Source organism: Schistocerca piceifrons, chromosome 4, assembly GCF_021461385.2.
Source record: "Schistocerca piceifrons isolate TAMUIC-IGC-003096 chromosome 4, iqSchPice1.1, whole genome shotgun sequence".
NCBI classification, from domain to species: domain Eukaryota; kingdom Metazoa; phylum Arthropoda; class Insecta; order Orthoptera; family Acrididae; genus Schistocerca; species Schistocerca piceifrons.
In genome coordinates this window covers 537,607,472-537,621,953 of record NC_060141.1, presented here as the reverse complement: position 1 = coordinate 537,621,953, position 14,482 = coordinate 537,607,472, and the positions used below count along the sequence as shown (strand labels likewise).

Sequence of the window (14,482 nt, the reverse complement as noted above, 5' to 3'; positions counted from 1 at the left end):
GAATTTAGTTTTCGATTTTTAGTTTTTCGTCGAAGTGCGTTACGTACGGCAAACACCGTTTGAACATGGCACGAAAGTAAACTTTGGCTACGATACAGAATAGTCTTACCATTACCTTTGACATTTAAATGCGTTGCCTTAGCAAACTCTACCAAATTTTCACCTTTCGACATAATCTACACCTCACACTACACTACAGATCTGTGATACAACAACCAAGATTTAATAGCGGGGCCCAAAATCACACAAGCCAAAAATAGCATCAAAATTAAATTTATTTTACATGCAAATAGGCAAGTGTGTTTCAACTACCACGTACGCTGCATCTTTTTGGTCAATCGGTACCACTTAGACAAACACACACTACTTGTTCCATAATGTACTGGAGACGTTTTGGTGTCCGTACCTGGCAGAACATCCAACTCTAGGTACGGCCACAACGAGTCACGTAACTGTACTTCAGGGGGGTAGGACTTCAAACGGGCCGACTTGGAGCAGGAGAGGCACCACAGGACATTCTAAGTTCCACTGTCTATACTTTTACAAGTAAATTCATAAAACTTTTTCAGCATGACCAGGAAGGATTCAGGATTCACACTCGTAGCAGCGGAAGTTAAAAAACATAACAAAATAATATTTTTTACATGTGAAATTTCATCATTTTTTCACTTACTATTGGCTGCATTTGTTGCTATAGTTATACTTTTCATCATAAGTAAAAGAGACTGTTCGATGAATTTTGCACAGCATACAAACCACACTTTAAAGTGTCAAGATCTAGAATCTATTTCATTTATGAAAAAAATTAAGTTTTGTAGTTAATTATCTCAATTTTTTACCACAGTTTTTAATAGATTTGGAAAATTCTAGTGTTTCATACACCTGTAAGTGTGGTTTGTATGCTGTGCAAAGTTCATGAAAGAATCTCTTACTTGTGAAGAAAAATGTACCTTTAGCAACAAAAGCAGCCAACAGTAAGTGAAAAATGATGAAATTTCACATGTAAAACAAATTATTTTGTTATGTTTTTGAACTTCCGCTGCTACGAGTGTGAATCCTGAATGCTTCCTGGTCATGCTGACAAAATTTTATGAATTTGTTTGTAAAAGTATACACAGTAGAAAATAAAATGTCCTGTGGTGACTCTCCTGCTCCAAGTCGGCCCGTTTGACGTCCTAACCCCCTTCACTGAAAATCGCAATGTGTGTGTTGTAACAAGCATCATTAACCTTCACGCAGTATGAATAGTTCTTTTATTGAATTTATGGTTACCTGCTACGGCTATACCACTTTAAAGCACCACTTCCTGGTATTAAAGCGGCATAATGGAAACATGTAAAATGAATAAAAAAGCTGCTTGATGTAAAGAGTGGGGCTGCACTACCATTAGACGAAATTCGAGAGACGATAAGTCTACAGTCACAGAGACGACGTAACTTTAAAGGTAAGGGGGGGGGGGAGTAACTGCTTAAGAGCTACATATTCTGTCCTTATGGTCAGTAGCCCTTAGGCAACAAGACCACATACCCAATAATTTACCCACCCAGAAAGGCAATCATATACAATTACCAACGTTAACAGTCGAATTCCGTCAGATGCGCTTGGACAGAAGCTATAGCTTATGTTTATCGATCTGTCGACATCGCAGTCATTAGCTCTAGCTGACGTGGAGGCTACGCAAAAGACTAACCAATAATTATGTTTGAAGAACCATCTCTGAAGCTAAAATGCCGATCAGTATCGCACGGAAAAACGACAAACTCGGTCCCATCAAACCCGGTAATAGTTACGTTAGTCTCTCGCATTTTTTCGTAGTTTATATCGGAACTACGTTCGTAGCATGCATTAAAATACGCGCGAACACATTTCCGCTATCTAAGTTTCCCGAATTTACCTTGCAGTTTTAGATTTCTTGAAAGAAAAGTCCGTTAAACATACCAAAGTGTGTTATGGGGTGAACATAAGGACATATACTACAAGTCAATATGTTATAACTTATTTGACATTCAATCACAACCTGTCGCCTCTATACATAACCTAAGCCTCAGGCTACAATGCAAATCAGTGGCATCACAAATAACATTTCACGGGGCGGAACCCAATTCCAGTGTCATAATCACTACAAAAACTCAAATCCGCTCGACAGGCTTATGATGCAAACAATGCTTTAAATTATCTGCATCTGAAAGAGTATGTTGCTATATTGTTTTGGTCCATACACGCGTAAACCATTCAACATTAGCGTGTCATTCACTGAAAATGCTACTTTTGTGGCCTAATGGATGGAAAATAACCTCGACTTGAGTACGTCCAATGCTCCGTCGATTTCTGAATAATTCACATGTTTGGTCACAGCTTTGTCCTAGAATCTGTTCGTTATTAGGCGCCTTTGCCTTTCTACAGCGCTTCGTGTGCCGGTACGGATATGATGCCGGGACGTAGGGAATTCTGATTGTACGTCGAACCATTCTACCCCCATGAGACTGGGTGGATGAATTTGGTCCTAAAAAAATACACGAGAAGCCCATTTGCAAGCAAACCAACGTTTCCAATTTATTTGCTTTACCTATGTACAGGTAACACGCAAGCATCGGAATTTCTCATCTACTCACGTGGACCACATCGATCCGACAGCAGTACACTCCAGATGATGCACTACGTTAACACTTCGACGCAGGTTTTTTTTTCCGTTTTTGAACACCCACATAGGCTTGCAAACAGCCGCTAACATATCGCCCCTAGCCGCTTTCCCTCCAATCTTTTGCAGCAAAGAAAAATTTTTTCCGCTCGCGTCAAAAGCAAAGCAAAACTTGACAATCATCTACACATCAGGAAAACGCCCTAGAAACGACAACACGCCGGCTCGTTGTGGGAACCATCGTGCCGTGGATAACAAGCGACCTCGTGATTAAAACCTGTCTCCCTTCGGCTGTACAGCGCTCATTAGTTACAGTTTCAGCAAAAACGCTGTTGGCCAATTAAGATCTCTGGCCTGAATCCAAATCGAAAAAAAACGGAAAAAATCAACATCGGTACAAAACTTTAATGGCTAGATTACAAACAGCAAGGTAGCATGACATACATCAAAAATGAAAATGAAGTATCTCCTTTGTATACGTTCAATATTGCAAAGTTTGAAGTAAATGCTGCTGCGTAAATGTTACGTCTTGTACAATATTAACCAACTTGTAAGTCAGTTAACGTTTATTTAGAAAAGTCAGGCAGTTTTCTAAAGTCAGAATCAAAGTACAGTGTTTATTAAATCTGAAAACTGGTACCGAGACGTTTCTGTCAACCGTAACAAAGTATGACTGGCAGCTGGCAGTTAATAAAGTCACTTCATTGACTTCGGAACAGTTTTCGTTGCTGTTTTCTCATTAGAAGTTTGTTAAAACTAATATTTACCAACGGACTAAGCAGGTCATTCATCCTTTATCTATAAAATTAAAGCCAGTGGAAATTAGAAATTGTTTTGTCAGTCCTCTGACAAAAGCTTAAAGCCATAACCGTTGTTAGCGCATACAGAGTGGACAGGAAGCGTGTAGTGAGATGCAGACGACACACACTGAACACAAAATACACTACTCACTGTCATCGAGGGCGAGCAGACTGCCGGTCGCAGCACCTCCAGGCACCAACGTGGCCGCAAATAGGCTGAGTATCACTAAACACCACGGTGTTAAGGACAGCGGCGACCGCAGGTACACGAAGGCCATGCCAAGATCAACAACAGTAGGGTTACTAGTGGTGCCGTTGCAGTCAAGACTCCTGCTAGTGTTGCGAGTAACGGCTACAGATGCGGAACGGGAGCTGTACACAAACGACTCCTTCGGCGGCACGAGCCTGACTGGGCGAGACAGCCGTGGCCAAGGTGTGCGCGCGCAGCTGATCGTTGCAAGGCCGCCACTGGCCCGGTGGGCGGTGGAGGGGAGGGTGCGGACGCTGGCGCCGCCTCGCGGGGGCTCCGCGAACCTCCCTACCTTGCGCGGGAGGTACTCCTAAACCGCAGTCTGCCGAAGGGGGAAGTTGGGCTGAATTTCACATCTCATAGTACAAACTGTGATACACGAAAATCAGTACAGTAGAAATTGAGGCGAGAAGCACGGGACTCCATCGTTTCCGTCTTCTCAAGTTTTTCTTCACCGTACACTTATTAAAAGGCGCGAATCCAAGGCGTTGGGTGGAGGCACGGTGGTGGGGGACGGGATGCTCAATGGGGTTATGACGCTCCCCAGCCCCTTAAAAAAATAACAGGCGATGTATATGCAGGGTGCTTCAAAATTACACCGACAAACTTCGAGGGGACGTAGCAGATGTATTCAGGAACAAAATGTGAATAGGAACCCGTGACTGGACACGTCATCCAAATACGCTACAGAGCGTCGAAATTATAGCGCCGGAGCGTGATTATCCAAGTATGCACAAGGTGATTGGGTGGTGATGCTACAAACTGTCAGGGATGACGGTGAAGGATAAATATATCAGTTTCTTGAGTCAAGGGATCCTGGTCCGGGAACGAACAAGTCGAAAGGTGCAATCCAAAATTATTTTGATACCTCTGACAGTGGAATGCATGTACCGTTACTGTTGTTGCTAGCACTCTAGGGCAGGCAACTTTGAGAGGTGGTAGTATGTACAGAAACGAGCAGATATACAAGCTGTCATACACACATCAAAAAAAGTTTTGCATCACCTCGGTTCCAAGACTTCCGGAACCTGTACAGAAAACTGGAATAGAGATCAACATAAATATCATTTCCGCCCTTTTTATTCCTCTTGAAAACCACACATTGCATGTTGTACTACCATACAGCGAGACCTTCAGACGTGGTGGTCCAGATTGCTGTACATACCGGTACCTCTAATACCCAGTAGCACGTCCTCTTGCATTGATGCCTGCCTGTATTTGTTGTGGCATACTATCCGCAAGTCCATCAAGGCACTGTTGGTCCAGATTGTCCCACTCGTCAACGGCGATTCGGCGTAGATCCCTCAGAGTGGTTGGTAGGTCACGTTTCCGTAAACAGTCCTTTTGAATCTATCTTAGGAATGTTCGATAGGGTTCATGTCTGGAGAACATGCTGGCCACTCTAATCGAGCGATGTCGTCATTCACAAGATGTGCACGATGGGGTTGCGAACTGAAGATGAATGCCTCGCCAGCATGCTGCCATTATGGTTGCACTATCGGCCGGAAGATGACATTCACGTATCGTACAGCCGTTACAGCGCCTTCCATGACCACCAGCGGCGTACGTCGGCCCCATATAATGCCACCCAAAACAGCAGGGAACCTCCACCTTGTGTACTCGCTGGAAAGTGTGTCTAAGGCGTTCAGCCTGACCGGGTTGCCTCCAAACACGTCTCCGACGATTGTTTGGTTTAAGGCATAAGCGACAATCATCGGTGAAGAGAACGTTATGCCAATCCTGAGCGGTCCATTCGGCATGTTGCTGGGCCCATCTGTACCGCGCTACATGGTGTCGTGGTTGCAAAGATGGACCTCGCCATGGACTTTGGGAGTAAAGTTGCGCATCATGCAGCCTATTGTGCACAGTTTGAGTCGTAACACGACAAGATTATTCAACATGGTGGCATTGCTGTCAAGGTTCCTCCGAGCCATAATCCGTAGATCCGTAGGTAGCGGTCGTCCACTACAGTAGTATCCCTTGGGTGGCCTGAGCGAGGCATGTCATCCACATTTCCTGCCTCTCTGTATCTTCTCCATATCTGAACAACAACACTTTGGTTCACTCTACAGATGGGTAGCTCGCGAACGAACGGATGCAAAGGAACGGTTCACCAAGATGAACGAAAGGACCGAGGAACGAATTCCAAGGAACGATCGGTTCATAGTTCACTTCGGTCGCGGCGGTCACTTCGCCAGTTCTTGTTCCAGCCTCGGTCGCGTGCTTGTCTCAGCCTCGGTCTCCCTCGGCCGCACTCATCGTTCTTCGCATGACCAACTGTCTCAGTTCCACTGCCGACTGCCCCTAGTTAGTTCAGTATCCAGTTGTTCGTTTCGTTCACTGCGCTCGCCCATTTTACATGTGTTCCAAACTGTTTTTGCACTTGGGTCTGGCTATTCAGTGTCCACGACCGGTAATCAAAAAGTGTTTTATAGTCACGTAAATTACATAAAAATTAGTTTGTATGTAATAGGTACGTCTTTTCAGGTAACAAAAGGGGATATCAGCTCACTTCGTTATATCGATGAACAGCAGAAGACATACTTATAACAAGGCAAGTTTTTTTTGTTATTCATATATTTTTTGGTTTCATCAACTTGATTTAGCAACTAACTTTCAATAATTTGCTTAGCTTTCAGTGTAAGAAAAGTCATATAAAACAATTTTGGTGTATCTTTCATATACAAAACATTACATTTAGGAAGGCTCTAATTATTTCTAAGTTTGGTTGTTTCCAATTTGCATTACCTGCCAGTTTGGTGTCTTCGAAAAAAAAAAAAAAAAAAAAAAAAAAAGAAAGTGGGTTGTGGGTCATTTTGGCTCAGTAGGAAAAGCGGTGCCTCTCCATTTGAAAAGACAGATTGCCGTAAAATCGTATTTACTTATTATCTCAAAAACATTTGTTCAGAAGGAGCTTTCATACCAAAAACTTTGTTACTGCGAACTTAATTATTATTATTATTGCTGCATTAACTTTAATAATGCAACATAAAAACCTAATTTTTACTAAGCGCGTGACGCAACTATGATCAGAAAACGACATTTTATTTTATGCTTCCATAAAGTGTACTTCGCCTACGAACTCAGAGACAACGTGAAGTATATGTAGGGTGTAAAAGATTATTGTTTACAACGTAGCACAGCTTTGTAGTGGAAGTCGAAACGAAGAATTTTATACAAGAAACTTGTGCTCTATTAAGTTGGGAAACAGCCACCAACAGGTTTACAAGACTACATGTGCTATAGCCCATGAGCGTCGCGTGAGATTTTCATGTTCGTTTTTAGATTAGATTAGATTTACTTTCATTCCAATTGATCCGTAGTGAGGAGGTCCTCAAGGATGTGGAACATGTCAGAAAAACAACAATACATGACAAATATTTACAACTAAAACAAATAAGCTAATGTACCATTCCACAGGTCCCAAGTGGAATGATCGTCATTTTTTTTAATGAACACTAAGAGTCATTTTACAAATACTAATGCACTGAATTTAGAATAAAAAAGTTTTTTATTTATTTATAAGGTAATAAAGATGTAATACAACTACTGTAATACTTATTTACAATGAACACATTACTGCACTGAAATGGTGCAGAAGTTAGATTATACTTACACACACCAATAAATCCTTTAGGCTTCTCTTAAACTGAATTTCATTGGTTGTTTTTTATGGCTGCTGGCAAGTTATTGAAAATGTGTGTTCCTGAATAATGCACACCTTTTTGTACAAGACTAAGTGACTTTAAATCCTTGTGAAGATTATTCTTATTTCTAGTATTGATTCCGTGAATTGCGCTGTTGGTTTGAAAAAGTGATATATTTTTAATGACAAATTTCGTTAAGGAATAAATATATTGGGAAGCAGTAGTTGGTATCCCTAGTTCCCTAAACAGGCTTCTGCAGGACGTTATTGAGTTCATACCACATATAACTTTTGCTGCACATTTTTGTGCCCAGAAAACTTTAGCTTGGCTTGATGAATTACCCCAAAAAATAATCCCATATGATATTATGGAATGAAAGTAAGCATAGTATGCCAGCTTTTTCATTTTTATATCCCCTATGTCTGACAAAATTCGCATTGCAAACAGAGATTTGTTAAGACGCTTCAGCAGTTCTGTGGTGTGCTCCTCCCAGTTGAATTTATTATCAAGCTGTAATCCCAAGAGTTTAACACTGTCCACTTCTTCTATCTTCTTGTCATCGTATGTTAGACATATACTCTTGGGACACAAGTTCTGAACTGATTTGTTAAGACGCTTCAGCAGTTCTGTGGTGTGCTCCTCCCAGTTGAATTTATTATCAAGCTGTAATCCCAAGAGTTTAACACTGTCCACTTCTTCTATCTTCTTGTCATCGTATGTTAGACATATACTCTTGGGACACAAGTTCTGAACTGCATGTAGTGTGTTTTTTCAAAGTTTAGTGACAAAGAATTGGCTAGGAACCAGTGATTAATGTCCACAAATATTTTATTGGCTGATCTTTCTAAGACTACACTTGATTTGCTATTTATTGCAATGTTTGTATCATTGGCAAACAAAACAAACTTGGCATCTGGTAATGTTACTGATGAAATGTCATTGATATACACAAGAAAAAGTAAGGGCCCCAAAATGGAACCTTGTGGGACCCCACATGTAATTAGTTCCCAGTTGGATGATGCCTGATAGCTTGATACATGTCTGTTTCCTAATAACACCCTTTGTTTCCTGCCAGAGATATAAGATTTGAACCATTTTGCAGCATTTCCTGTTACACTATAATATTCTAGTTTACTTAAAAGGATATTGTGATTTACACAGTCAAATGCCTTTGACAGATCACAAAATATACCAGTTGCCTGCAATTTTTTGTCTAATGAATTAAGCACATTTTCACTGTAAGTGTAGATAGCCTTCTCAATATCAGAACCTTTTAGAAATCCAAACTGTGACTTTGACAGTATGTTATTTGAGATAAGATGGTTATAAAGACGACTGTACATTACTTTTTCGAAAATTTTTGAGAATGCTGGCAACAGTGAAATTGGACGGAAATTTGATGCTATTTCTTTATCTCTCTTCTTAAACAGTGGCTTAACTTCATTATATTTCAGCCATTCAGGAAATATTCCACTGATAAACGACTGGTTACACAGATAGCTTAATATGTTACTTAGCTCAGAATCACATTCTTTAATTAACGTTGTTGATATTTCATCATACCCACTAGATGTTTTTGATTTTAAAGATTTTATGATGGACATTATTTCTGTTGGGGTAGTGAGGGTCAAATTCATATTATGGAAGTTACTTGAAATGTCTGGTCTAAGGTAATCCATAGCAGCATCTACCGAACCTACCAACCCCATCTTTTCAGTAACAGTTATAAAATGTTTGTCAAAAAGTTCTGCAACACTACACACATCTGTCACCAATGCATCATTTACTCTTAATGCTATTTGTTCCTCTTCATGTCTGGTTCTACCGGTCTCCTCCTTCACTATATCCCATATTGTCTTTATTTTGTTATCTGATATGACTATCTTTTCCTTGTAATACACTCCTGGAAATGGAAAAAAGAACACATTGACACCGGTGTGTCAGACCCACCATTCTTGCTCCGGACACTGCGAGAGGGCTGTACAAACAATGATCACACGCACGGCACAGCGGACACACCAGGAACCGCGGTGTTGGCTGTCGAATGGCGCTAGCTGCGCAGCATTTGTGCACCGCCGCCGTCAGTGTCAGCCAGTTTGCCGTGGCATACGGAGCTCCATCGCAGTCTTTAATACTGGTAGCATGCCGCGACAGCGTGGACGTGAACCGTATGTGCAGTTGACGGACTTTGAGCGAGGGCGTATAGTGGGCATGCGGGAGGCCGGGTGGACGTACCGCCGAATTGCTCAACACGTGGGGCGTGAGGTCTCCACAGTACATCGATGTTGTCGCCAGTGGTCAGCGGAAGGTGCACGTGCCCGTCGACCTGGGACCGGACCGCAGCGACGCACGGATGCACGCCAAGACCGTAGGATCCTACGCAGTGCCGTAGGGGACCGCACCGCCACTTCCCAGCAAATTAGGGACACTGTTGCTCCTGGGGTATCGGCGAGGACCATTCGCAACCGTCTCCATGAAGCTGGGCTACGGTCCCGCACACCGTTAGGCCGTCTTCCGCTCACGCCCCAACATCGTGCAGCCCGCCTCCAGTGGTGTCGCGACAGGCGTGAATGGAGGGACGAATGGAGACGTGTCGTCTTCAGCGATGAGAGTCGCTTCTGCCTTGGTGCCAATGATGGTCGTTGCGTGTTTGGCGCCGTGCAGGTGAGCGCCACAATCAGGACTGCATACGACCGAGGCACACAGGGCCAACACCCGGCATCATGGTGTGGGGAGCGATCTCCTACACTGGCCGTACACCACTGGTGATCGTCGAGGGGACACTGAATAGTGCACGGTACATCCAAACCGTCATCGAACCCATCGTTCTACCATTCCTAGACCGGCAAGGGAACTTGCTGTTCCAACAGGACAATGCACGTCCGCATGTATCCCGTGCCACCCAACGTGCTGTAGAAGGTGTAAGTCAACTACCCTGGCCAGCAAGATCTCCGGATCTGTCCCCCATTGAGCATGTTTGGGACTGGATGAAGCGTCGTCTCACGCGGTCTGCACGTCCAGCACGAACGCTGGTCCAACTGAGGCGCCAGGTGGAAATGGCATGGCAAGCCGTTCCACAGGACTACATCCAGCATCTCTACGATCGTCTCCACGGGAGAATAGCAGCCTGCATTGCTGCGAAAGGTGGATATACACTGTACTAGTGCCGAAATTGTGCATGCTCTGTCGCCTGTGTCTATGTGCCTGTGGTTCTGTCAGTGTGATCATGTGATGTATCTGACCCCAGGAATGTGTCAATAAAGTTTCCCCTTCCTGGGTCAATGAATTCACGGTGTTCGTATTTCAATTTCCAGGAGTGTATATTTGCTTTGACATCCGTATTACAGTCTTTAATATTTTGCAGTATTTCTTATAATGTGCTATAGCATCAACATTGGAAATGTTTCGGATTGACAGATACAGTTTTCTTTTTGTTTTACGAGATACCCCTATTCCTCGAGTAATCCATGGCTTCTTTGTAGACTTTGCTCTAATCTTGGTAAGTTTTGGGGGAAAGCAGTGTTCGAATAAGGTAAGCACTTTATTAGCAAAAATGTTATATTTTTCATTCATGCCATGAGCACTGTAAACATCAGTCCAGTGAATGTCTCTGAGGAATGTCCTACAATAATCAATTTTTAGCTTACTGATTACCCTCTTGACCTAAGATTTAACAGATTTTATATTCTGTTCAGTATTAACATTTAACAGAGGGAACTGCATGTCATGGTCTGAGAGGCCATTGACTATTGGTTTTGTAATATAATTTTGTTCATTGGACTTTTCTATAAAGATATTATCAATGGCTGTTTGTGAGCAAGTGGCTATCCTAGTGGGGATCTTTACAGTGGGAATTAAGTTGAATGATAGTGTTACAACTCAAGGAAATCTACATTGAAATCACCAGCAACCACTATTTCTTTGTTTTTGGTTGTTAAATCGACCAGTACAGCTTCAAGGTGGTTTACAAACAGATTAAAGTTACCTGCAGGTGCACGATATACACTTAATATTATGAAGGATTATTTGTGAAATTCTAATTCTGTTGCACATGCTTCCATATGCTGCTCTCCAGCTCTCTATGCATCGACATCGATTACTTCGCCATTGTTGCTTGCATTAGCTTGTTATTTCTTCACTGCCTAATTATTACATGTTTGTCTGTTTGTTGTATCTGCTCGTAACGGGCAACACATCGTCCGTAATTGGCGAGCAGTCTGTACTCGGGGCCGGTTTTCCGTGCGCCACCCTATATTATTTCCCTGCGATCAGCCACATAACGCTACAGTTGGCTAAACGAGAGGTTCTGCAGATTCACAGAAATTACTTTTAAAAGTGTGTAAGAATTCTGTAATGAATAAAAACTCTATACTCTAGGGAGAGGCAAGTGCCTCCTCTTGGTGCCCTCCATCCTTCAGTCACCTACACTACTAGTTTTCAGTTTTTCATAAGAACCATATACCAAACACAAATGAAAGGTGAACGAGTAAAAATGAACGGTTCCCAACAAAGAACGATCAGCAGTGAACTAGTTCCCAATGATGAACGAGTTTGCCCATCTCTAGTTCACTCTGGACACTTCCCTTGTTGAGAGCCCTTCCTGGCACAAAGTAGCAATGCGGACGCGATCGAACCGCGGTACTGATCGTCTAGGCATGGTTGAACTGCAGGAACTGCAGACAACACGAGCCGTGTACCTCCTTCCTGGTGGAATGACTGGAACTGATCGGCTGTGGGCCCCCTCCCCGCCCCCCCCCCCCCCCCCCCCCCCCAAAATAGGCGCTGCTCGTGCATGGTTGTTTACTTCTTTGGGCGTGTTTAGTGACATCTCTGAACAGTCAAAGGGACTTTGTCTGTGATACAGTACTCACAGTCAACGTCTAACTTCAGAAGTTCTGGGAACCGAGATGATGCAAAACTTTTTTTTATGCGTGTATATGCAAAGTATCGCTGACTTTAATCGTAAATATATGTTTGAGTGAAGTTACTCATGTACCACCGCATTAAAACAAAAACAGTGAATAGTAGAGGAAGTGAAATGAGAACAGTGACGAACTGAAGTTTACAAAATAATGAGATGTTTTATTAACCCCTTAGTAACTACAATTAGCTGATAAATCTTACAATAAAATGACGAACACTAATCAGATAAAGAAAGGTGTTTGATAGGCAAAGCATACATTGGAATGAAAGCTATACAAACTCTCCCCTTAATTAATCCCTTTTACAATGCAATGTGACTTTTTTACCTGAATCTACTGTGAGGCCCAACTCTATCCAAATGGAATCAACTACGATCAGCTGTATCACAAACTGTGATTCACCTGAGAACAGGGAGCTGATAGTATCATTTAACAATACCACGCCGGTGCAGCAGTACATTGCCGTTTCACCTTGATTCAGGCGGTAACAGAAAATGGCGCGCTGTGGACGAGGAGCTGTCGCTGAGGCACCTTTATGTTCTGACGCGTCCACGAAAATATAGGAACTACGCGGTGTGGCGTTCTGATTATCAGAACGCGGGTAACTTCCCTATCAGAGCCCTGAAATCACGATAGATTTCAGTGTGAGGTGCACTCGTTCGCTGTTCTGGCCAAACCAATTTGTCTTTCAGGCGTGAAAGATGGTGCTGGAATCGTTAAAAGTCAGACGTCCGACTCAGGACGAATAAGTTCTCTCTCGTAACACACGATAAATCCGAGATGATATGGAGTTTCACAGTCGGTACAGTTGGAAACTATCACAAGGTCTTCGTCCATCACAAAATACAGACCACAAGTCTCACCCACTAGGAAAAGTTCTCCACCAGGGGAGAACCAGAAGTCGAAGAAAGCAAAGAAGCACAACCACTTTCCACCAAGCTTCGGTACAGGAGGCGAGAATGAGGGAACGAAGCCACTCCCACATTGCACAAACGAATCGAACTCTACTCTACTCATTGAATCTTCCCTCCTGACTGTTCTGCTGACCTGGTAGCCTATCCAGGCACAGCACTTGGGTTCCCACACTTGGGGAGCAATAGCATCTCCTGAGAGGAGCCAATCAGCGACTCCAAGTCTCTCTTTTCTGAAAAAAGAACATTTTAGACTTCGAAGTCGTCGTTCTCTTGGTCACGACGGCCATGTTTTGGAAAAAAACATCTACCTAGATTGGACCACAGTCCCTCATTTACAGAATAATCTAATGTTTCTGGGCTGACAATTTCCAATTTCTGAAAGAAGTCTGTTAAGCTTCCCAGAAAGTTGACCCCGTGAAATATATGTTTTTGCCGCTCACTAATAGAACCTAGCCATTTCCTGTTGTTGGGGGCTTCAACAAAATATCTATGCCGATCGGTCTGTCCATATGCACTGAGTTTTATGACCTTCCACAATTTCCACAAAAGATCACCTTACTTCAGTCTCTCTTAAATGGCTTCCTCCACCCACTTTCAGCCATCCAGTCGTCTTCTGTGACGGACTGGCGCCTGGTCCACGGAAAATATTTTTTTAACTGGTACCCTTCTGTCAGACCCTAAGTGGAAGGAGGAGAGGGCTACGATCAGAAGTCCTTCTGCAAGTAGGAACCCCTGAGTACTGTTTAGCGGATCAGGTAGCAGCACTCAGCATTTATGGTCCCCATTTCATCTCATTCCCTGTTCTCAGTCGCCTCAACTATGGCCCCCCAGGTTACACATGCAGTTACACTGACATTCTACCCACAGTTTCCTCAAGTAGAAAAAGTTATTAACCAAACATAGCAATTACAGCATTGGGGAACACTGAGATCATGTCCCAAAATGTGAATGTTAATCTCACTGATAATGTTGTTAAAGTGAGGAAGTCATGTGCCTTCTCTCGAATAATTTCCGGTAAACATGGGCTCTAAATGCATACTGTAAGGGCTATGAGCACTTGTTCACCTTCGCTACTGTGAAACACACCTAAGTGCTCGTAGCTCTTTAAACATGCATTTGAGAGCTCATGTTTACTGGACATTATTTTCTTGTTTTTGTCCACAATACCAGTCTTGAAAGTTGCCCACCCTACAATCTTATCAACAACAATACCGTTACATGTATTCCACTGTCACAAGTATCAGAACGAATTTCGCTTATAGCTTCTGACTCTTTCGTTTCCGGACCGGTATCCCTTGACTCAACAAAATG

The 14,482-nt window shown here is 42.9% G+C and overlaps 1 protein-coding gene across 3 annotated transcripts in view; it reads right to left on the bottom strand.

Annotated features, from left to right (window-relative positions):
* The window catches only part of LOC124795365 (very low-density lipoprotein receptor-like), a 612,937-nt gene extending 609,087 nt beyond the window's left edge, over positions 1–3,850 (bottom strand). For all 3 annotated transcript variants that reach the window (XM_047259367.1, XM_047259366.1, XM_047259368.1), the window contains exon 1: positions 3,590–3,850. In XM_047259367.1, coding sequence (XP_047115323.1) covers positions 3,590–3,716 — 127 coding nt within the window. In that variant the 5' untranslated portion in view covers positions 3,717–3,850. The remainder of the gene's footprint in view (positions 1–3,589) is intronic.
* Between the last annotated feature and the right edge of the window lie 10,632 nt (positions 3,851–14,482).